Source organism: Amblyomma maculatum, chromosome 1 (genome assembly GCF_055883805.1).
Source record: "Amblyomma maculatum isolate TAMU_Amacu chromosome 1, ASM5588380v1, whole genome shotgun sequence".
Lineage (NCBI taxonomy): Eukaryota > Metazoa > Arthropoda > Arachnida > Ixodida > Ixodidae > Amblyomma > Amblyomma maculatum.
Window position 1 is genome coordinate 7,879,331 of NC_139344.1, and position 25,654 is coordinate 7,904,984.

At 47.9% G+C, this 25,654-nt stretch overlaps 1 protein-coding gene across 1 annotated transcript in view; it reads right to left on the reverse strand.

The window, feature by feature from the left end:
- Positions 1–625: 625 nt before the first annotated feature.
- Positions 626–25,654, reverse strand: part of LOC146201588 (dorsal-ventral patterning tolloid-like protein 1) — a 39,876-nt gene continuing 14,847 nt past the window's right edge. The window contains exons 6-13 of the mRNA XM_084583168.1: positions 16,645–16,878; positions 15,171–15,296; positions 10,985–11,263; positions 10,277–10,402; positions 7,874–8,161; positions 5,672–5,809; positions 2,560–2,796; positions 626–785 (exon numbers count right to left, since the gene is read on the reverse strand). Coding sequence (XP_084439294.1) covers positions 682–785; positions 2,560–2,796; positions 5,672–5,809; positions 7,874–8,161; positions 10,277–10,402; positions 10,985–11,263; positions 15,171–15,296; positions 16,645–16,878 — 1,532 coding nt within the window. The 3' untranslated portion in view covers positions 626–681. The remainder of the gene's footprint in view (positions 786–2,559; positions 2,797–5,671; positions 5,810–7,873; positions 8,162–10,276; positions 10,403–10,984; positions 11,264–15,170; positions 15,297–16,644; positions 16,879–25,654) is intronic.

The window sequence follows — 25,654 nt, forward strand, 5'->3', positions numbered from 1 at the left end:
AACGGGTCGCCCTAATCGGTTGCGAGCGGCCACCAGGAGCAATTTTTAAAATTATTTGAAATTATCGGCTCCACGCAAAGTTTTAAATTTGGTCCGAATACTCACAACGATTTTGTCTGTGGTTTTGTTCTACTAGAATATCGGAGAAAGTACCTTTTCAAGGGCTCCTTGAAATAAAATAAAGAAAAAAAAAAAACACGCTAATCTGTTTAGGAACGCACAGATGGCTTCCCTGGCGCGCACACAAGAGTGCTACGCGCTTTTTTCATACATGGTATTTATTAGATGTGGTTATGTACTTACATACTATTGCCGCATCCGATCACGCCTCGTTTAAAACTGCAACACACTCTCGCGCTGTGCAGTGCACATCATCGTCTTCATGAGCTTCAATATGTGCCAGTTCCTCATGTAACCTAGGTAAACATGCCATACACATAAGCCATCTGGGCGAGTGCGGGCGAGGTCCGCGAGTGCCGGCGACTTCAATTTTTTCCTTAATATGTCGCTAGGTGATATGATGAAAAGAAGGAAAGGAAAAATATGCCTGTGAGAATTTGTTAATCTGGCTGTCCATTTTACTCAACCCATTTTTCGGAGTGAAACAACGTATGAACAGCGTGAAAAAAAGTTTGTTTAATGAACCTCATAAAAGAAATTGCTCTCCTGGAAGTCGCTTGGCTAGCAGGTCACTTGCTTGCCGGTCAGCAGGAACCCGGCACCGCTGACAGTTGGGTTTGTATGGAACTGGATCTTCATCTCGTCGTCAAGGAACTCGATCGTCCCTAAATAGAGAGAGAGAAAAAAAAAAGTGGTTGCGAAGGAAACGCTATGCGGACGCCGTAGGCAGAGTGATCGAACTACATATGCTGTAGGGACTCTAGCGATTTCTATTCGGGACAATTGCGTTTGGTTTCGCATCTGAAATAGCTGCGAACACAACCTTTAGACAGTACCCCGTACGTATCTTGCAGCTATACTTGTATAACTTGCACACTTTAATTCAGCATCAGCAAATCACGTTGGCGGCTTGATTTAACTGACCAACAACTGTGAAGGGTTTGATGAATGCAGCATTGCTCTTGTCTGTGACACTTTTCTTTCACTCCACTACACGCTGAGGCTGTTTGCTACGCAAATTATGGCCGAACGCCAATGCTCTACGAGTGATTGGCCACGGCTTTGTCGCAGTAGACGGGTTCTTATGCCCCATGTTCTCCTCAGTGCCACGGATGCCACGAACTAAATAGTCGGGAGACAATTATATAGAGAGAACAAACATTTGCACATTATTTTCATTAATTAGTGGGTAGCTGATACTCCCAGTAGTTAACTTCATGTTTATAGTGGTCTTTATAGATGAAAACAGACGTAAAAGACAACACAGGACATCCGATAGTGTCCTGTGTTGTATCCTACGTGTATCTGCGTCTGCAAAAAACCGCTGCCCATTATATGCTATAAGAAAGGAAGTTAGCAACCCAGCACCAACTCGCACAACTTAATGCGTTAACACCCAGTGGGCACTTTGTAAACTTCGGAATAAGCTATCACAGCACGCTTCGTTCAATTCGATGCGTTCTCGGGAACCCTACAAAGCAAAGCATGTTTTGAAACCAACGAATAATTATGATCACCATTCACCTAAGCGCAAGGACATATTTGTGAATGCATGAAAATCCCGAACAGAGATCCTTTTTTTTTTGGGGGGGGGGGGGGGGGGGGGGATGCGCCCTATAGCGTTGGATGCAATTGTTTGCCTTTCGAGTCTATACATTACCTTGAAGGGTTCGTCTCGTAAGTACATTGGACGAACAGAGTTCCAGTTTGGAGTTGCCGATACAGTCGGCTTCTCCACGCTGCCTTCCCTCGCATATCGCCAGATGTCATGTTGGACTTTACGACTGGTGATGAGAGAACCTCTATTTCGAGTTATTTTTCAAGTCCCGCATCTTTTTTTTTCTTTTTTTTTTTTAATGCAAACATTTTCGAAAGCTGCACAATTTTGTCTGTGGCTTTGCTGAGCATGGAATGAATTGACAGACTGACAGTTTTCTAGGTGGCGTAGTATTTTTAACAGTGGCACCGGCGCTGACTTGAATCCACTTGTGTACGCATTTATGAGCTTCAGAGGGGCTCAAAGATTAGTTTGAGGAAAGGATTTGGCGCTAAGTTCAAATTAAGTCTAGTGGCCAGGTTCAATTTCAGCGCGTGGAATTAAACGTAGCGTCGCAGACATAGTCTCGAAACAGAAATATCGTGCAAATGCTCTCACATTTAAGAGCATGGTTATATATATATAAAAAAAGTTAAAAAGGTTCTGTCGTATTACGTCTTCCATCTGTCGCTGCGCTAGCTGACTGCATCGCAGCAACTAAGGCGCCGCGATCCTGGCATCTCTTCGGACTGCTGCGTTCCTTGCTCATACAGTGCAGTAGCGCATTTATTGATTCATACACACTCAGTCAGCCGCAGAGGCAGAATTATCGCCACCCCCTTCCTCTCTCCAAGCATGGCTTTCACACAACCTGCATGAGACGCTGATTGCGGTTTACGTACTCGTGGCGCCGTAAGCCTGCTTTCCGCAGAAGCGCAGCGTGCCGAACTGCAGGTAGTCCTTGGAGCAGCCGGGATCCTGCTCTAGCTCGAAGGCCTCCATCTTGATCTCGAGCGCGCAGACTCGGAAGTTGTGCTTGCGCAGCGTGTAGATGCAGTGTATACCGCCGGGGTAGCCGCCGCGCCGAAATCCTGGGCTCATCAGCTGGAACACCTCCGCTGTGATCACCTGGTCGCAGGCTGCTGGGTAAGAGCACACGCTTTAATCCCTTCTCCGTGGTACGGCCCAGTGTGAGCGCCCAAGTAGTGACCGCGAAGGACATGGAAAGCGAAATCCGGCCGCATTTGCTTTTTGTTTGTTTGTTATTGTAACAGCACGCCTTGAAGCATATGCACGAGACGGGCTTTTTTCTGTGACTGCGAACCCCGTCAGCAAGGGGGTCAGATGCCGTTATCTCTCTCCACCGTAGTGCGGCCACTCAGGCCCTAGACAGTGCAACAAAGCAGTCTTTGAAACTCATGGATGCGAAAATTATTGGCTGAGTTGGGGATGTACGTAAACAGTCACAGTTTGTGTGCATCACTTTGTGAAGCTTTTTCCAGGCACGGGATTTCAGTGAACAAAATAAGCCGAAGCTGTCGTGTACCACCATTGTACTTGAAACATTCTGACCAGCAATTAGGCCTACAGGCATAGGAAGACGAGCCATAGGCAGATGTCCATATGTAGATGAGCCTGCCAGAGGCGTATACTGCCTCTAGTTGCTCTTCTACCTATTGCAAAGCACCGGAGGATACGTTGTCAGTCTACATATACCGCGCCATGCAGGCTATGTGATGACGTCATTACGGTTGGATTAAGGGATATGAGTTGAGAGAAAGCGAGCCTTTCTCTTTAGCAGATGCCACAGATAGGAGAATTCAGAGTTTGAGCAATGCACGCTTCTTTTGTCTCTTGTAAATGTTCATTGCTCAACATGTATGAATACAAATTGCGTGCGACCTTTGTTCAGTGCAGGAAGACGTTCCTAATGGTGCACGTGTAGCAGCAATGAGGAAATGACGCGCTGTTTCCTCACAGCGAAACTGCGCCGCCCAAAAGAGCACAAGTCGCAAGAGTTCGTTTTCGCCCGGGAGCGCCCCACTGGAGACAAGAACGGCATTTTAGACTGTCTATAAACTGAAACGAATAGCGCTTACGGCGGGCCGCAAACCTCTCTATAAATGAGAAGCCTAACACTATAGTTTATCTATTCTTTATGAATTGACAAAATTGATAGTTAATTCATGTTTGCTTTATTCTGATGCGCACCATCAGCGTAAAAAAACAACGACAACAACAACAATCGCGCCATTTATGGAAAAAGCTACTAGGAAATTGTTGCCGGAGTCTTTCTGTAATATGTAAAACGCAGGTCCCGTAAATATGGTTCAGTCTTCGTAGAAGAAAAATACAGAGGGGTGCTGTATATATATAGCAGTATAATAGCACCAATACCAGTGCTCCATGTATCCACTTATGTACCCAATTTCTGTGGCTTTGCTGAGGCCAGTGGTGCTTGCAAACTAATCCCAATTATTTCATTTGATTTCTACCGCAGTATAGTGTCACAACATATCATTACACTTCAGCAGGTTAAATACCAATTATGTTAAGAACCACACAGTTCTGCATTCTTTGTCCAATCTGTAAACGTTTACACGGATAAACTGGGTAAGTTGGATGGGCCAGTTGGGCTCACCCTATGGCATAGACTGATCTATAGTGAGTATTAGAGTGGAACGAGGCCTACAAAATATGACGGCGCTCATTTTATCGCATTCTAAAGACTCCACTCGCACTGCAGAGTAATTGCGACGCGGTCATTAGCATTACAGGAGTGTTTAATTTTTTGCATTCAAGGTAAAAAAAAAAAAAAGATACGTATCAAATATAGAATACAACTTCCATTTTCCGCTTCACGACACATGTAATCTAATTAGGGGCGATTTTGCTGTAAAAATGATAATACAGTGCATGTAGAAGAAGGCGCTCTTCTAATGCAAATGACTTATTTAAATATAAATTCTTACAGTCTTATGTGAAAAATTCTGTATATATTTTATTCCTTCTCTCGATCTCCATTTGGACGTAGGGACGGTAGGGTACACTGCTGGGAGCGTCCCGTTTTGAACGCGGATCACCGTCCAGAGAGCAGTCGACATTATTTGCGCGCTTTCGCGCCCACGGTACTGAAATAGAACCTCATACTAAACAGGCCTGCCCCTCGTGCATTTATCCAAACTCAGAAAACGTTTTCCTTCTACGCAAAAAACAAACAAACATTGCGATCTGCATACAAACGGGAAAAGAGTTGTAATGAGTCACGTGGGCATGCGGTCATGGGCTGTCAGGATAAGTTTGCGCGGAAGAAGAATTGGTACATGATTATAAGGGAATTAGCCAAGGCGGAGTAGATTTTTATTAAGGAAGTAATTGCTCATCAACATCCGCATTATAACAACACTTTCTCTACGTACACCTTCTGAACTGCTGACATTTCTGGTCAGATCAGTTGGTAGAGAGGCTGTCCCGGACAGATAGTGGTCCCGGGTTCGATGACCAGACCATAATGAATTTTTCTTGAGCTACTAAGTTTCTGTGAACACTGTATAGTTTTCCTCAGTAGCTGCATGGTTTCACTTGGGTGGATGTGAATGAGCAGTTGCTCCCTTGTTAGAAAACCAAATATGACTGCGTTCCTCGCTACCCAACTTCGGTCATATATTTATTTCAGCAGATTAAGTATACATGTCATGACATGCTTTCTGTCTTTACAGTTATTTGGGTTGCCTTTTCGCCGGGACGATCATTTCTTTCTCGAACCCTCGCCTCATAAACTTTCGTTCAGTGCCATACATGGGTATGAACACGGGTGAACACGCATTAGATATATGAATATGAGCACGAATGAAGAAAAGCACCTTAACATTTTTTTTCTTTCAACCTTTTGGCAGAGAATAAATATAAATAATGGCACAGTAAAGAGAATCAAGAGGGTGAAAAGCTTCACTAAGGTATCCCGCAAACGCAGAAGGGATGCCTTCTAAACGCTTCCACTTTGGAAACCGTCACCTTCGCCGGGTAAGGGTGTCGCCAGGCAACCGCTGGAGATCTGCTTGACGTCGATGCGGAACCCCGAGCGCTCGTACACGTCGTCCGAGTGCAGCTTCAGCTCGATTGTGTTGCGGCCACGGGGAAAGTCCACGATAACTGCACCGGAGAGTGCACATATGCATTATACACACGCTGCATGAAAAGTTTGGTTCGGCTGGGTTCGGCTTATAGGGTTTAACGTCCCAAAACTACTCGGGCTATACGAGGGACACCGTAATGAAGGGCCGAGGAAATTTAGACCACCTGGGGTACTCGTGTAGAACTGCAACACACTATTTTCCCGCGCTGTCGTCGTCTTCATCTAGTTTAATCTGCGCTGCTAATTCATTTAACCTAGGTAAATATGCTATACACATACGCCAACATGAAAATCAACGGATCGTGACAGCACTGCTAAATTAGTCAAGACCACCTGTCGTGACAGCATTTCTAAATGAGCTTTTTTCTTTTTGCCAACGTGCAAAGCAACAGGCGATGCCACCAGCGTAAGTCCTCGACTAACTTTCGATATCCATGTCCGACAGCGTCGAACTGCTCATTTCATTTTTATATTCCTTTAAGCGATGCGCAATACACACATTTTCACAGGCTGTATGCAGCAAGGCGAGTACAAAATGAGAGGTTAACTTCAGCTGTAAACCTCCCAGTAGAGTAAATAAAGTCAAAGAAGTTTTTAATGCCGCATTTGGCACACATGTTTATATTGAAAACTTATCGTTCGTCTTCTTATGCCATTCAATTTGGTGGAATTCTCGTAGCACGCCCGCGTTCCGAGATATCCGTCTCGACATTTACAACCCAGTACTCGTAACTATACAGAAGCAAGACGGTGGGAACATCGGCGTGAAACTCCTCCTCGGTGTCGATTCCGCGTGGTGTTTCACTGCCAATTGCTGGCTACTGCACAGATCAACAGGTAAGACTCATTTCATTTCCGATTTGGGAAATCGAAGAAACGCCACACGGAACAGCTGCATCCCACCTGAGGCGGGTTTCACACCGCTTGTAAAGCAATGCTCTGCGTCGCGTGGAAATGTATCCTGAAATATTTTTTTTTCTCACTTCATTTTCTAACATTCGTGAAGCAAACATTAAGAGTGTTGTAACTACTTTAAGCGTGTCACAGATGATTCCCCATGACTTTCTAGCAATGCATTACCCTAGTGTGACAAAAGTAAGCGTACAGAGAAACCGGGGTGAGTCGGCAATGCGATGAAAAAGCACACCCGAACGATACACAAGATAAAGAGCTTGCAGAATAATTCGCACCTTGATTAGCCTGCTGTATTCACACAACGGGCAGCTCGGTACGTTCTCGCTTCGTTTGCCTTATACGGCAGGTACTAGGCTCACGTATCTTTCGAGGCCTCCACTTGGCTTGTATAATGGACACCTTTGTGGTTTCTGGCTAAGCTTAGATCTGCATTGGTGAGACGTGCTTCCAGTGATGCCCATGTATCAAGGAGGTACCGTCTTTTGCCAAAAATAACCAGGCTGCGTGTTCCGCTTCTCAGTAGGGTGGCAGAGCACTCGTACCACTTCTGAACCTGTAAATGTGTGCAGTGAAGGCGATCTCCTGCCTTCACTTCTCAACAAGTTCTGATCCTCTGGGAATCCATGTCGGCTTTAGAATAGAAGCGAGAAGCAAAACATGGAGCCTAGTTATTTTTGGCAAAGACGGTACCTTCACGAGGGACGTTGACTCATTTCACGACGTTCGGCGTTCGCACAACTGCGCTTGCGTGAAGAATGGGGCGCAGGGTACGGAGCGTAAGTATAGTCTTCCCTTTGCTCATGTATACCTGAGTCGACGGATGAGCAAAAATGAGCTGATACGGTAAAGCCGAGATGTAACCGTGTGATGCCTTTAATGTTACTAAAAATAAGAACCACAGGTCTCATGCTTTTTCTTTTCAATCCTGTGCACAGCTTCTTCGCTCTTCGCGCTAATAAATGTGCTTAACCTAATGAGCTGCATAAAAAAAAAAAAGTAGAGCTCGCATGACTCGCTATCCAAGGACGCCTTGTTGAAATGCCTCAGTAGACTTGCAATGTTTTCATAAAGCGAGGATACTCCTCGGTATACTATTCTCGCTGCACCCACTCTACTACTCATCTGCCAGAGCCCCCTCCTCCCCCACTTTTCCTCGCCCAGCTCACTGGTCTGTCCGTCGCGGCGACCGCAGTAGCGGGTCCCCTGGATTTCGAGGTAGTCGGACGGGCAGCGGCCACTACGTTGGACGCCCACGTCGAAGCGGCCGAAGGTGAGCTGCGCTCGGCACACGCTTGGGCTGGCCCGGTGGATCCAGTAGCGACAGTCCAGGTTGGCAGGGTACGCGAACGGGTGCCGCGGGCTCTCCAGCACGCCCCCGTTGTAGTGCAGTCGGCCGCAGGTCGAAGGCTGAGCTGGAGACGACGAGCCACCGCTCGGACCCTTCACGGCCGGCCCTGCATGCGCGCATTGGCGGTTGTGTTGCTTTTCCTGCGGCGGTCGTCTGCGTGTTCGTCAGCATGTGGTCGCAAACGCTCTCCCGTCGACTAAGACATAACAATTTGGCGACAAAACATGCAGATGCGTAGCCAGGAGGGGGGTTCGTTGTTGGAACACCCACTCAAATATTCAGAGCGCTGCATCCCTCGATCATTCGGACCCTCCGGAAAATATTTCTGGCTACTCCACTGGAAAAGTGCCCTGGCTCATTCTTCCCTTCATGGAACAAACTTCTGTATGAAGCGCGTTGAAAAGCACCCAGCAAAGTATTCACTTAAAGTCGTTCATCACATTCATGCGAGTCGATATCCTTTCGCGCGCACACAGCAGTGGTAACTGTTATTTCATGCTAATTCGCGGGTGTCCGTCATTATCGTGCAGTGAATCGTGGCAGCTGCCGCAGCAGGCTCAGCAGGTGCGGGATACGAGGCTGCTAGAGGCGGAAGCGTCTGTTCGAGTGAAAATCAGGCTCATTTAAAAACTGCAATTTGAAGCATTTTTGTCACACCTGATGTAATAAAAGTTGACGTGCTTGGTTATCCTTCACATAAAAATTCGTTTAGTCTCTGCGCCGATGTCTGGTTGGACCAGTACTATGACAACTTTCCCCGGGGATCGGCTTTCCGCGTAGAGCTACAGGAAAAAAGAAGAAGGGGCCTTGTTTCTAAGCTCGAAAAGTATACGATGGAACTGTGTAAGTTCAAAACTCCATGCAGCCTGAGACAGTAGTGAATCCATGCACGGCAGTTATTAATCATAAGGCTGTACATATTGGTAGAACATGGGACAGTGCATGGTTCAAAACTACCTGCAGCCTGAGACAATAGTGAATCCATGCACGGCAGTTATTATTCATAAGGCTGTACATATTCGTAGAACAACTGATTTGACCGTGGGGATATCTTATTCATTCATGCATGCTTGTGCTCCGCCTAGTTTTCAAGTTATCCTGTTTAATTTATATAAAATGCACTTACTGGGTTAAAACATTCTTTAAAAATCTGCAAAGAATTTTATTCTCGTGCTGCTGCTCTTAGTTCAGCCTTCGTTATTTGTCAGGGCTGGCTGGGTTCTACCAGGGATTTTTCGTCGATTTATCAATGCATTCTCCCCTGGCAGAGCGATGATGCACTACGTACGCACCAAAATAAAACATGACGGCAGGCTTAGGTTATATAAAGCGACACCAACGCCAGTGTTTGGCAATACGAAAGGGCTCACTCGACCACAAGAGATATTTGCAAACAAAGTAATAGCAAACGCAGCTTACACACCACACATACTTAAAAAGGGATTTCTCGGCAGACACGAAGCACTCAAGCACAACATATATGCAGTCACTGTCAGGAACAGTGTACAGCAGACCTAGAACATCTTATATAGCAATGCGCATCGTTTTCACGAGGAAGAAACAAAATTACGCATATTCCACATGACGACGTGCCGACCTTAGCACATCAGATACTATCAAGCACCGCAATACAACATGCCATTGCCGCCTATCGCAGTGAGAGCGGCCTGCTTCAAGTAGTGTAGGAGAGGTCGACTTACAACACGCAGATCGACAGCATGGCAAGAAACTCCCATCCCTCCTAATTCTTTAATTACCCAAACAGCGGCCCAGAGCCATCATTTGATTTAAATAAAGGCTTCTTTCATTCATCAATGCATTAAATACAGTTGTGCACACCATTGTACTGTTCACTCTCAGCGGGCGCTTCAAACTGCCGCAAAAGTATAATCGGGATACACCCTATATTATAATAGTTTCAGCATTTTAAATCTATTTTTCTGTCGACTTTCGATAACGTTGATTGATACGATCGCTCGACTACTCGTAGAACGGAACATGCCTCTGAAGTAAAACCGTTATAAAATTGCGCCGAGCTCGACGCCACGACCATGGAATGCGTAAACTGTTCCTTCGAGCAGATAGCAATACAGGGGGACGAAAAAGGAGTTATGTGGCGTGAAATGGCTTACATATATGGAAGAAGCCACCGGAGTGTACAAAAAAAATCTCATTTCATAGCATGCAACGTTTTAGAGCGTCGTGTGTATTGTCGCCTCACCGAGTGGCGCCCTCGTGCAGCCGATGTCGCTCTGGGTCACCTTGATCTCGAAGCCCTTCCTGGCGGTGGTGAGGTCGGACGTGAACACCAGTCGCAACTCGTCCGCTTCTCGCGGGAAGTACAGCACTGCAAGAGTCGCACGGATACGAGGTTGCGCCGAAAAAATAATTACCGCGATACCTTTCTGATTACTGTGCGCTAGTTCTTCATGTCTTCCCTTCGTGCGTCTTGTTTTCAACAGCGACATTTATTTTTATTTCGTTTGTAATATTGTAAACTATATCAGTGTGGCAGTTCGCGTTCGTGCCAAAAAAAAAAAAGAAATATTCATATCCTGGTCAAAAGTAAATATGCAAATATTTCACGATAGATGTTTATCGCAAGATAAGTACAAGTACCTGCACCTGTTCGCTAGGAAAGGCATGCCCTACCGGATGTACTTTTTAAGCTTAACCGCCTCCAAGACAGGCCTATGGATGCATGTGAAGGTGGTTAACTCATGCACAAGGCCAGATAAAATTGCAGTTCTGGATCGTGGACCGCACGCCTCCATTACTCTGTGGCACTTATTCGCACCTTTATGGGCTCGTTCCCTGCAAGCCAGTCGACAACGCGTTCGGGCTTCACTTCTAGCTCTCCCTTAAAGTGCTGTTCTCACGCCAGAGCTGCTATTCAAACCGTTTTGTGGATTCACTTGCGAGGACTTGCCTCGGGAGGTTGATGACCGGAAGCCGCAGAGGCGCTCGCCAGTGCTCTCGATGAGCAGGACGTCGGCGGCGCAGTCCGGGGCGTCCTCGACGTCGAAGTCGACCAGGTCGAGCCGCAGCTGGCACACGCTGGGCCGCGACCGCCGAAGCCGGTACACGCAGCGCGACCCGGCAGGGTAGTCTCCCGGAAACGACGGCGATCGCACGATCTCCACGTCCCGTGACACGGTCCGGTCGCAGCTGCCCGGCGCACTCGGCGTCGACCCCGGAGTCGCTGAAGCTGCGTGCGCCGCCACGCTGATGCCTCAGTCAGCCGGCGTGCGCATTCGAATTGGCCACTGCCCTTCGCGAGGCCACAAGGCAATTGTCTCACGACAAACGCCTTCGTCAACGCTGCACCTCTCGCGCACAGTGGCCAAGATGCAGACTCAAACATCACGCGGTAAGCGTCGTAAACGCTGCTGAAGACGACAGGCGTTTTGGCAGTCGGGCGAAATACAAAAAAAAAGAAAAGATCTCTTACCCAGCTTCTCGTGCACGTTTAAACAACACCCAGGATGCCAAACAGTCGATCCGGAGCCCTGATTTTACGCAGTGTGTTTTAAACCTTCTATGTTGTGACGCTGGTGTGATGCAGCCACTCAGTGGAGTAGTAGTCGTGACATGAGTCACATGACACGCAAAAGCCCCATCACACGGGGTTGATATGTCGGCAGGACATTGCCACCATTCGTTGTCATCATCGCTGCAAGCCTCGTGGCCCCACGACAGTCACTTACTTCTGACCTGTTTACGCCATATGTACCGCTCAATTACTAGACGCTCCTTGACTGCAGATGGGGCATTTCAATGGATTTGGTGCTGGTGCTATTTCCTATGAAAAAAAAAAAAAAGAAGAGACCCCGCTGGTGCACGGGAGCGGTCCTGGCCCGTCGCTGCCGTACGAGCTCACCAGAGTTGCCGCTGAGCTATTACAAAAGAAAACATTAGTTGATGCCTCTGCCACAAGGCAGAGACGCGGGTTTCCTGGCGACTCCAAAACAAAGAAGGTGCATGCTGTGCGTTACGACTGCGGGGTGTGCAACAAAACTCAACCACCAGTGACGGCGCATCATAGCGAGCGGCACGGCAACCTCTTGTTGAACCTAAATTGCTTTAATATATAATATTGGGAAGTCAGGTGGCTCTTTTTGGCGTTTAGTTTAATGACCGGAATGTAGTCAAGAAATCGTAGGGAGAGTTGAGAAGCATTGGACGTGAACATGAGTGTTGTCTGGTCCTTGTCCGGTTTGTTTTTTTGTTCGTTTGCTTATTGCGGAAAGAGGCCGCGATTTTGCGTGTAATGGGCGTGACAACTGTTTGGGCGTCACGATCGCCCTGGTATCAGGCATTCACCTTGAAGCAACTCAGCCGGGCTAATCTGGCGCACCCTCCCTGAAAGAGCATTTGGTTCAAGCTATAGCCATGAAGTGAGCGCTGGAGGCCTCTAAGGCATCGCTGCATTAGCTCAGGCGCCCGCCCGCACCGTGTACACGAAGTTTGAAGCAATAAAGCAACCAACAAGGCCAAACAAAATTGCAAGCCACAGTTCTGTAAGTGCTTAAGAGGAGCTGTAAACAAAGCTGTTCTTCTGTGCACATGAGACCGCGAACGTATTTCACCATGGATTGTGTGCACATTCCTTAAGCTCCGCCTTCAAGGGCATGATGTGACCACGTTAATAGTCCCATCTGCGGCTCACTTTACGGACCCTCGTTCGTGGACGTACATACACTTTCATCATCATCATCATCATCATCATCATCATCATCATCATCATCAGCAGCAGCAGCAGCAGCAGCGGCAGCGGCAGCGGCAGCGGCAGCGGCGGCGGCGGCGGCGGCGGCGGCGGCGGCGGCAGCGGCGGCGGCGGCGGCGGCGGCGGCGGCGGCGGCGGCGGCGGCGGCGGCGGCGGCGGCGGCGGCGGCGGCGGCGGCGGCGGCGGCGGCGGCGGCGGCGGCGGCGGCGCCGCCGCCGCCTGACTATACCCACTGCAGAGCGAAGGCCTCTCCCATATTTCTCCACTTAACCCGGTTCTGTGCTAGATGCATCCACTTGACCCCCGCGAACTTCTTAACCTCATCCACCCACCTAACGCTCTGCCGCCCCCTGCTACGCTTTCCTTCCCTTGGAATCCAGTTTGTTACCCTAAGCGACCATCGGTTATCCTCTCTTCGCACTACATGTCCTGCCCATGCCCATTTCTTCTTAATTTCCACTAGAATGTCGGTAACTTGAGTTATTTCTCTGACCCGCTCTGCACGCTTCCTATCTCTTAAGGTTACCCCTACCATTTTTCGTTCCATATCCCTCTGGGTTGTCCTCAACTTAAGTAGAACTCTCTTGGTTAGCCTCCACGTTTCAGCCCCATAGGTGAGTATAGGCAAGATGCAACTGTTGTATACTTTCCTCTTGAGTGATACCGGTAAGCTGCTAGTCATAATCTGCGAGTGCTTGCCAAATGCGCTCCATCCCAACACTTTGCGGCTCATTAAATCACTAATTTCTTATATCACACGCTAGCTCAAACGTAAAGTCGTAAGCTACCAGATTATGTGAAAGACCACCCGGCGAAGATGTGATGTATAATCTATCTGATGTCGGTTATCGACGCCCTGCTCTGAAGGATGTGAAGAACCGAGTAGAACCTACATCTTCATCTCTCCTAATTCCCTAATTCCTTAAACAGTGGCCGAGAGCCATTCATTCGTTCATTCATTCATTCATTCATTCATTCATTCATTCATTCATTCATTCATTCATTCATTCATTCATTCATTCATTCATCTTTACCCTGTTCCACAACCTTGGCACTGATACAAATTGCAGATATATTGCAATACAATTAAAACTCAGTTTAACGAGACCCGATTTAAGGAATATATTGTAATTCCCCTCAGATGCCCGTAGGATCCAATGCTTTGACTAACTCGAAATAACGAAATCAATTCTGTGATCTGTCCCGATTTAACGAACCTTTTTTTCGAATAACGATGGTGGAATGGGGTTATTTTTGGTCTATTTTGTAGAGAGCACCCCCAAAATATATTGATTACGAGCCCACGATAACAGCGCGGGGCACCTTCTTCCCTCCTCTTTATTAATTACATTGCGACTCAAAACAAGAGTTCTAGTGTTCAGTTGAATTCATCAGATGGTAACAGCGGTAAAAACGTCTCGTGTCGCATTCCAAGGGGCGGTGTTGCTGTTCGGTTGCTGTTTGTTCGCCATTGCGATTCTGCGGATATTTCCCCGCCTCTTTGAGGTGCATGCTTCTCTCAAGCTCAGCTTGTTAGGCTTACAGTGCTATACGTAGCACTTCAGACCTACGAGAAATCGGTGCGGTCATTGCTCACAAAGCGCGCACAGGCAAAAATCACCGACTTGATTGCTGGAAAATAAATTTGTAGTCTTCTCGGGCTCTTCTGAATGAGTAAAAATTTTTGTTTCTTGTACTCTAACGGCGCCGGTCATTTTTGCTGGATGTATTTCATTTTGGAAGCATTAAGGCTTCGCAAGTATGATGCTGCGGTAGCTTTTTGGGTGCCGCCGCACCTTATAATCAAATGTAAAAAATTATAGAAGCGAGAAATGCTTAACTCGATTCAACGAAATTCCCGATTTAACGAAATAATTCACGGTTCCCTTCAACTTCGTTAAAACGGGTTTCAACTGGATTTACCTAAAGCAGTAAACGACTGTCAAGGCTTTTTCTCTTCGGCTCATTCATTTTGGGACATGAGGCAAGGTTCTATTTAGCCTGCATGTTCCTGGAAACGTGAGCAAAGCGTCTTTTCGTCGCAATGTCTGATTCGAAATTCGTATTTTATTTTTCACCATTATTCGTGAGAACAGCATCGTGCAATTTGTCCGTGCGCCGATATATGCTCCAGGAAGAATAATATTTTTTTTATTCTTCGCGTGAAGTTCTTCCGCACCAAGAGCACACGTGGAAAGAGCGCGTTATGGAACTTGCACACGCGCGCTAAATTTACTTGTAATTACATAGTAAAAAGCGTGAGGTGAACGCTGTCACATCTGCGCATATTCTACGTATCAGATATTTGGCCGTCAAAGAATACACTACTTCTGTTCCCGTGAGAACAGTTCCAAAAACTCACACTGGCATTCCGTTGATATGCACTTACGTTCTACCCCCGGGTTGAGGCATGAGTTCTGGAGCTGCCGAACCTCGATTTCGAAGCCGGAATCCGCCCTGAACCCGTCGGTGATGAAGTACAAGTTTACCGAGTCTTGATTGAAGTCGTACGTTCCTGCACAGAGTTTTCAGACTGCATGCTATGCACTCATGCGAAATAAATATGTCCCCAGTAAAACCGTACAATTGCCAAACGAGGCTTTAGAAACAAGCAAGCATGAATGAGAGCGAAAAAAAAAAAAGTTTTTTTCGGGGCCTCTAGCACGGGCTCGTCGATTTTTCGTTTCCTCTCGCGGCAATACTTGTTAGTTATAAGTTAAAGACCCAGCTGTCATGTATTACATGTATTAATGATGCCTAAATAGATGTTACCGCACTGAACCAGAAATAATAGTTGTGCAGCGTATATATAGTAAAGCCAAATTTATTCAAGCCCCCCCCCCCCCCCTTCCGCTCCCCCCCTAAATCAAAGGAAAACGTGGTGATCCCTAAAGAAGGGCTCAAAACTTCGTTTCTTGACTGCGTACATTTTTTGGTACCTTCTTTTAAAGTTTGGCCTTCCCACCGCTATTCACGCAGCAACTAAATAAATAAATAAATAAATAAATAAATAAATAAATAAATAAATAAATAAATAAATAAATAAATAAATAAATAAATAAATAAATAAATAAATAAATAAATAAATAAATAAATAAATAAATAAATAAATAAATAAATAAATAAATAAATAAATAAATAAATAAACAGAATACTTGCTAGTCCTGCTGCTAGGTTCAACAAGGCGAATAATTTGTACCTTCGGAAACACGCCCACACCGATATCAGTCAGACTTACCACGCCCCCATGCCGATACAAAAAGTAGTACACAAGCATGCAAAACTTCAAGAAGTAAATATGTCTAACTTATTTCTGTTAAGCTAATGGATACCAGACACAGCTTGGTTACATAAAACGCAGGAGCGCATTGGCTGCATCACGGCCAGAGAATGTCGAGCTGACGAAATACATTAGCACAAGTATGTAGTGCACTTTTACAGAGATCCCGAAAAGAAGAGGTCGCAAATATAAATCACAGGGTGGAAGTTAGCGCTGTTAGCGCACTTGATACACACGTGCTTGACTGCTGAGCAGAACAAAATGTAATGCACTGGAGGAGTGCTAGGTGGCGTCCGTCTTGGCTACACGCAGCATATAAAGACAGTGCGAAACCAGGCGTATAACGTACAGCCTGTCACCAAGGCACTTACGAACGAGTTGCAATGTGAGGTCGCGGGCACTCGAGCAAGTGCAAAATATGGAAGCGAACAGTATATCGCACCAACCGAGCAGGCATTATTGCTCAGTAGTCCGTGAAAGCCGCACTTTCACGCTTGGCGAGTTATAGTCGGCCCGGCGTGGAACGTCGTGGCAATACGAAGCGCATGCCGCTCTCGAAGGGCGTGCCTTGAAGCGTACTTACGGCTGCCGGCGTAGCGGCCGCAGACCCTGCTTCTGTCGGGCATCTCGAGGTAGTCTTTCCTGCAGCCGAAGCTGTTCTCAAGGTTGAAGCGCCTGAAGAGCACCTGGAGGCGGCACACGTTGCGGTTCAGCCTCAGCACCGTGTAGCGGCAGCGCAGGTTGGGCCCGTATCCGCGCGGGTAGCCCGGGGAGCGGATCAGTGACGACGCGGCCGCCAACCTCTGGTCGCACACGCCTGCCACGAGAGTTAGCACCAGTTGGCCACCTTGTTGCAGCGGCCCCACAGAAGGGTGACGGCATGTGACAAGGCAACTGCGTACAGTGTGCGTTACCCTCGTGTGCAAAGCTCGAGCTATCCACACCAGACAACGAAAACTAAAATTAGAGAGCTGCCCATTGCTTTCGGACAAAGTGATCGTACACCCACCTGGCTTGAAGGTCAATGTGTTTATAATTCCGCGCAAGATTCACCTGCAAAACACAGAAGGCGCTGCAAGGCGTTTGCAGGGCATGCAGCGCGCTGCTTGAGGGAAGCGCGGACTATAAGTCGTGACAAGCACCTATACGCGCTCAGCTCTTCGTATTCCTTGTGGTCGCTCCTTTATACGGGTAGTAACAAAAGCATGCTACAGTAGTCCAATCATTCCATGATTGTATTATGGGCGACTCTAGAGTGGTTTTGCTGGCTGGCCCGGTAAAAGCATGACGACTGAAATTCGAACAGCGCGCGACTACGTGCTCCGATGTTCGCATTTCTTTTCATCGCCACTGTATGTACACTCTTTGTGAAAAGTTTAGAGCCCAAGGGGTCTGTTTCTAATCCGTCTAGTGGCGTCTCTTTAGCATTCGCGGAAGTCGTTCACATTGGAGAGGATGGGACAAAAATTCTCCTTACCTTCAATAAAGTTGGAACTCTGAGAATGCATTACGAACCGGACGATGTGGCTCAGAAGCAAACCCCATGGGCTCTACACTTTTGACAAAGGCTGTACATACACATGGAGCGAGACCACGGGTACGAGTCGAATCCGTGTGACGCGCGAGCTTTCGCAGGTGGCTTCTGCGTTACATATTTTGTGCACCGTTTTCAGATCATAGCATTGTGCGCTACCAAATTTTCCATCGGCGCAATAATCTACTTTTCCATGACTTCTGAATGCCCGCGACTCCTGGTACACTGAGCTACGCGCCATGTGTGTCTTGTCACACGTCGTGCGCACGTCTTCAGCTAGCATCGTCATAGATATATTAATATACAGTGCTCACTCAAGGAATCTTGCAGCGGGGTATATATGCTGCAAGGGCCGCGACACTTACCTTGCACGTGATAGCTGCACGCATCTGCTACCGTGAGCAAAGGCTAGAGAACCCTACGAGCACTTGTCGAATTGTGGAGAACTTCATCGGTTCGCCACTTAAAGGCTAAACACCTGTAGTAGAGACCGGGGCAGTGTACACACGCGAACCACCCACCGGCGGGCTATATGTGTGAGCCGCCGCTTGGGTTCTGTATTAAGCCTTGCGTTTGCGCGGTTCGGTATCATGCCGATATGCAGCGTCAAACTGGAGGAAGAAACAGAGGTGCGTTTTAGATACCTCAAGTGCTACCACTGTGCCATCTTGCAGAACCATCGATCCGCATCGGGGTTCTATTGCTAGCACAAGTAGCGACTCGCTCAAATACCTTTCTCTGTCTCAGAGCGCAACAAGGATAGAATACCCCCCCCCCCCCCCCCCCCCCTCTGTGCGTGAAGCATGTGCACACTACGCCAGTCTCAAAATATTGCGCTGTTGTGGCGGTGCAACGCGGCGATGTTATCAGCAGGCGCTCGCAGCGGTCTCGTGCGTTTGCTCACGGTAGGTATAGTACATGTATGCAACTTTAAGGAAGCACTATATGTCTTCAAGCTTCGTGAGAGCAAATGGCGCGTGCTTCGTTAGAGTGCGAAGCAGTCAAGCAAGCGATCGTGCAACTAGCGGTGCCTTTCAGCGGCGATAATCATATATACGCCTGCGCTAACAGTAGCGGAAAGCAGGAAGGAAGGGAGCACGAGAATGACCTTGAGCCAGCGTGGCCGACTCCTCTCTGCTGTTCTGTCGGGTTTGTGTCAACCCTGTCTATTTAACTCGCCAGGAGAACAAGAGCGTGATCCCTTTTGTGCTGAGAGCGGCGATAGAGCGCTTCATTGAAGCGACCGTCTATGTTTCAACGTGAAGCGCGCCATCATTTCTTAAACGCAGGTTTCTTGAGGTTAATTTAGTTGCCAAGGTAAACCAAATCTGTAGTTGCCAAGGTAAAAACAAGCAGGTGAATCATGACTAAAAAACTGGTAAACCATATTCTAATAATCGAGCTGTAATTATTGCATTTAAACACCTGGTCAGCGTTCATAATTTGGAAAACGTTCAAAACACTAACTTTCAATGTGCTTATGAACGCGATGAGTGGTGCTATAATTCCGAAATCAGCCATTACTACCCGCTCAAAACAGCGAGTCCCCGAACAAGACAGCGCAATTTTAACCAATTTTAAAATTTCACTTTACTTTTGCATTGCAGAAAAGCAGAGTTAACAGCGGTGAATTTCAACACCGCGTACAAAAGCCACGGCTGGCTGAATAAACAAGCAAGGTGTCTAGTAAACCACTATTTACAAAATCTATTACTTTTCCAGGTTTTCCCTGATTATTTCAGTTCAAATTCCCTAGAAAAAAGGCTAAAAAATGCAGCTGCTGATGATAATGAGCAGAGGCGAATAATTCACAACAAAAGCTATTTATTAATCATATTCTGCAATTTAGGATAGTGAAAAGGCTGTCAATAGTGTCAATGGCCGTTATGAACGTCAAAAGTTTGCTGAAAATTATAAGCGAACTAACGCCAGCCTCAGAGCACACGAGCCGCCCAGCCCGCAAACAGCCGAGCCAATCCAATGCAATAAGGCTTGCGCGCACAGCTCGCTGATCGTTTTGCGCTGGCCGCTGCCGGCGCGGTTATTCCTGCTTTTTGTCGCGTACTCTCACGCAGGGCTTCGGCGTATTTTATTGAGTATCCACCTTACGTGCGTACTGGTTATTCTATTCTGGCAGCTCAGCCATGCGCTGACGTCGAAGTAATATATCGCGCCTCGCCTTGCGGCGCGGCCGCCGTGGCTGCCGTGCGCTGACGAGAAAAACAAACAAACAAAAAAAGAACAAACCAAGAACAAAAAAACAAAACAAAACAAAACACCGGCATGGATAACATACTCGCTATGCGCCAGCTTAAAAAGAAAATTCACTGCAGAATATATCGTGCGATTTTCCCTGACTTGGCGAAATTTTGGATGGCTTCCATAACTTTTCACTGATTTTTCCCGGTGCATACAATTTCCCTGACAATTCTCGGTTTTCCCGGTTGCTAGACACCTGACAAGCATTATATGCATTCGACTGGCAGTGGCAGCCTTCTCGAAGTCGCATTAAATATTTTTATTACACCAAATGGTGCATCAAAAGCTGCAGGAATGAGCTTCATGCAACTGGGGAAGCCTTTCACCCAATGATATTATAAACTAAGGCGCGGAATGTACAAAACATCTAATGGTGCAGTAAGCGAACGTTCTTACCGGCTCTGTCGGCGTGACTGGTGGTACGTTTCGACTGGGGCTGCTGCGGGGTTTTCCCCAAGTGCGAGTGCTAAAATATTGCCCTCCAATTCAGCCGTATACACCTGTTCGTACGCCTATGCTAGTCCGGCAGTGCCACTTAGAAGCGTGTTGCAACGCACAATACATTTGCAGCTGAAAGATGCTGTTGCAACTGCAGGAACAGACAATTCAACTTTCATCACTGCTGTGCGTTGCCGAAAAAAACTTTATAAGGCGCAATAGGGACTCTCGGCGATTATCTAGCAACACAGCAGCCGAGGAGAGGCCTTCCGGCACAATCACTAAAATTGCCCGACAGTGCTTGCGCGCGGACGGCATGGATGATGTCACAAATCGAGTTAGTACGTTAGTACCTTAGGGAATGCAATCGCACTTATTGCGTTTTCACGCGTTCCAAACACAGTGAACGTAGTTTACATATTAATTATTAGCCCCTCTTCCTGGGAGCGGTATACATTCCACGAATTCGTCTCTGACGTCGTCGCAAACAGTTCTCTTTAATAAGCACAATTATACGGTTGTCGTACGTTTCGATGATGATGCTAATTATTATTATTTTGACACTACTTTGACACCACTTAAGTTAACGGTCAACGACGTTACAACAGCTGACTACGCTTGTTAAAAAACTCTCTACCCGGTAGCTCGGTTGAACGCCTTTTTCTGCACCCCATTCATTCAATCAAGGCTGTATCACATAGATGAGCCTTGCGACCTGTATAACTCGCCAACCAAGTGCTTAGTAGGTGCGTTTCCCGCAATTCAATGATGACTGCAGCAATGGCGGCAAAGCTTGACCTTTAGCGGAGAACGGTGCGGCCAGGCAGGAGACCATGGGCGCATGCGCCATTCGGGCAGCGCTAGCGTGATTGCTGGCACTGTCAAATCGGGCAGCTTAACCAGCAATGCTTGCTGAGCGCTGTGGAGACGTCCAGGGTCATTTAACCAGGTTCACGTAACCAGGTTGACTTAAATGAACAACGTAAACGCCCGTCCCAGCAAAGAAAAGTGGAAGGCAAATGAACCCGGCGTAGCGCTATCATGCAGAGAAGCGATGTATAGAAGGCATAGAAGATCCTGCGGCTGGCCTTGCATTCCCGAGACTTTGCTGTGCAGCACCAGACAAGCTCTTCTGCCGGATGCTCAGCGCCCCGTAACACATTTTGGAGTTGGGCACCTGACCTACAAGATCAGCGATGCACTTTGAACGCCGCATGTTTCATTTAGAGCGTGTGCAAAACGAAACTACAACAACAACAAGAATAAAAAATGTTGTTCGCTAAGTTTGTTTGAGTGCATGAACTTAAAACGAAAACCGCGTATAGGGCGAAACACTGAAAAGAAGTAGACAGGAAGGGCGTGTACTTAAAACTCGCGTCCGTCCTGTCCACTTCTTGTTTGAGCGCCTTGCTACAACTATGCAGCATTTCAATGATACTACTTGTCTTTACGTAATGTCCGCAAAGTGAATGTGAAGGAAATGGAATGTGCGTAGTTTCCGGGTTGCAAATATAGCATCAAGCGGTGCACTGGGCTGGCTGAGTATGCATGCAGTGCCCTGGTGATTTACGATCAAAGTAAGCATGCGGACTGGTTGATGATATACCTTCGAAGAAAACTAGAAACAGCGAGAGAAAAACGGGACAAGGAAAAAGTAGAAGGGACGAATACAAGAGCTCACTAAACAGTGAACAGATTTAGTTTGCCGATGCAAATTATTTGCAATAGGAAAACAATAATAGCAGAAGAAGAAATTAAAAAAAAAAGAGTGGAAACCATATTTCAGTCCAGTTTTTTTAGCTGTTTATAGTTTTCTCACGGTTATTTAGGACAAGGCGTAACCTCACCGGATGCCCGTGTTCCAACGCTGAGCGCTGAGGGCGGGGATGAGGCAAGTAGCGAGCGGGTGCGGTCGGAGTGGGCTTCAGGCGGGTGGGCATTGGCAGCACGGCACTTCGCGGTGCACGAGTCCAGCGGTCACGGACGCTGCCATGCGTGTTATTTGTCGGGGCTGTGCTGGCGCATACACTTCACATCAAACAACGCGGCAGCTCGGAGGAAAGCTACTTCAAAGAATCGCCGTCCGCCCGCGACGATCGGAAGGTCCGTGGCGGCCGACGAGGAGGAAGACCACGAAGCTGTACGCGCGCGGAGTCCTTCCAGCCTCGGGGCCACGCTGTGGGCTCCACGGTTTCGGGCGCCACGGATGCTTCGAGAGCAAATCGCAAGGGCGGACTGCGACGCTTCGAGGAGCCTCGCACGCGCACGCTACGCTGGGGAAGGGTGCCCAACGCACCGAGCAGTGCCGGTCCCCGGCAGGAGTTGGGCCTCTGGCGCAAGAGTATGTTGAAGCCCTTGCCAGAGCCGTACGCGTCGCTGACGAACTTGAGGCGCAGCGTGTCGGAGCCGGGGGCGAATTGCAGCAGCTCTGGAGGGCAGTGGCATAAAGCAGGTTGGCACGCGTGGACCGCTCAGTTGGTGTGTCTCTCGACCTCATCTACTCCTAGTCACATGCTGTTGCCGCATGTTACGCGAACATTTCCCGGCTGTTCATGCTGCCGCTTACTGCACTGTCATTTTTCTTCTTTTTCTCTCTCTAAGGCCCTTTTTTTTATATCACCAGCAAACGTACCTGACCACGGCACACATTGCTCAAACCAGACCCTTTGATGTTATCCCGCTAGCTGTCCTTCTCACTTTCTTTATTCCTTTGCAGTTATATAACCGATTGGTAGTGACCTAGCTCTACAGTTACTTATGTCTTTTCCTTTTGACAGTTTCCTGACTCTGTGTCAAGGAAAGCATATTATGCATCTGAAGAAGATTGCCTGAACCGCGCTTGAAGCAGGTTGCACAAGACTTCATTGTACGACGGCGGCCCTAATCCTGGGTGATTCGTTGCGATCTGCGCCACAATCATGCAGTCTCGCCGATGCAGAAATGGACAGAGTGTTTTGGCCCACGCGGCGCTCACTACAGTGGAATAATTAGCGACGACGTGCGCGGATTTTTTGTCGCTCCAAACAGCATCGCTTTTAAGGTTCTTCCACCAACCCTTTCATCTTACAATATAAAAAAAACTTTAATGCTGTCAGTCATTCATCGATATGTGGGTATACTGCTGGGCTAGTTGGTGGTGGTTATCAAACATTATGGTGTCGCAGCGCTGGCAGACAAGGACAAAGGACTAGGGACGCACACAACTGCGCAGTTGTGTGTGTCCCTAGTCCTTTGTCTTTGTCTGCCAGCGCTGCAACACCATAACATTCATCGATACAGTTTAAGCGCGCAAGTACCCGATGACCCGTCAGAGGCGCTGTTTACAAGGCATTCATCCCAGAGTAATTAATTCACAGCAATTTGATTTCGCAAAAAAACAAACAAAAAAAGGTGAAATGACAAGTGCAAATTTATAGTCCTTCACCATATGATGCCCCCGTTTTGTAACAATACAACTCTTGAAACATTTTCGGTTAGGCAAATAAAGTTTTCACTATTATAACATCTGTTATTGTTTGCTACAGGCGGTTCAAGGCCAAACTACAGGAAACGGGGCACCTACACCATGAATATACTGCGTACGATCTGCGACAGCGCGCAGCCCTAGCCATGCTGTGACCACACTTTGCTCATGACGAAAGCACCGAACACGGTGAAGGCGTTGCTTGGTGTGCTCGAACGCCCACTTTACCACGGCATAGAGCTTCGCACTTTGCCGTTTTTGCGCTGACACACGACTAGGGTGACAGAAGCATGAAGAAAGCTTCGGGGAGTGTCGCCACGTTTGAGACTGACGGATAGTAGAAATGTTCTTCTGCAGTCAAGCTTAGAACCCTTTCGGCATTTACAATATCTATGGTGTGAAGATAACAAGAACATTTGGCCGCAGGTTTTCCACCTTACTGTCGCAAGAACTCTCTCTCTCTCGAGTTTCCGGTAAGCGGTGACATTTTGCATTCAACTGGCCTCTTGTTGTTGCGCGACGGTAAAGTGTCACTGAAGCGGGGCCCTCTTAATCCCTCTGTCCATTTCTGCGTTCGCGGCGTGGCGCTTTCCCTGATGCTTGCAACTGCGCGGAATGCGCGGGGGGATGTGGCACTCTCACTGGTTCCCGACACCTGGCCGCAGAACTGCGTCCCATCCGGCAGGTCGAGATAGTCCCTGAAGCAGTCGCGCTGGTTCAGCTGGAAGTCTCGCACGTCGAGCTCAAGTAGGCAGACGGAGCTGTCGGCGCGCCACACCCGGTACTGGCAGTGCTGCAGGGGCGGGTAGCCGTACGGGTAGCCCGGCGACGACAGCACGTGCGAGTAGCCCAGCACGTCCCGGTCGCACTCACCTGCCGGGGGTGCGCCAGTGGCGGCCGCCAGTGCATCTTTAGCGTGCATCAGAGAACACCCATTCACGGTCAGCCTTCGCTCGGGGCCAGCTCGCGTACAGGCCCGGCTTCTCGCGCGCTTTTCGCCTGCTGCTGTGGTGCTAGATTGGAGTCTTAGCAAGCAGCAACAGAAAAACACAGGCCTTGCCGAGTGGCGGCAAGAAACAAAGCTGAGGCACTAGCTAACGCTCTTTTTTCGAGGCCATTGATGGCGACAAGAGTGTAGTCGCCGAAGGGCTCCGGGTCAGCCTTGCTGGACAACCTGGGGTTCTTTATCGTGCATCGATTCGCGAGTACACATGAGCATCTTTGTGCTTCACCCGCCGTCGAAATGCTGCAGTAAAGACCGACCGCTATACCCGCATTGTGACCTCGTAATAAACTACCTGGACGGCTTGAAATACGTAAGAAACTTGCGCGTGAGGGCACCGTGCGTGAACGTGGTGCCCATTTTGACGCAGTATCAATGAAGCATGTATTAATGAATTATTTACACAATTTATGAGCAACACAAAGGTTCTTGCTAACATTGCATATACAGAAATTTGCATGGGCTGCAGCTTTTCCTAGAGTAAACGGACAAACATCGCAAATATAAGCCTTAACAAGTAAACCCATCTACAGAGAGTAAGGAATGATACCTTAGTCGTGCCTTAGGGCGTTCAATCTCATCTACTCGCTCAATCTCTGTCATCGAGCTGCGATTGCCCGCCAGGCGCGTCTAAGCCGGTCAGTGCGGGTCAGAATGCGGCCAATAACCTGCCCCATGCTTTATCTCCTCATGGCACAGTTTTCATGGCCGCCAGACAAACTATGAAAACGGGACAAAACATGCACTTCTTGTTGCTTTATTGCACTCGCGTACAGAAGGGAGCACCTAGCGAATATATGCGCAGGAAAAGCCAAATTTGAGTAACGGCATGCACGAAAAAAAAAAAAAAAAGTAAAGAAGAAAAAGCGCGTACTAACGGAGGCACGTTACTCCAC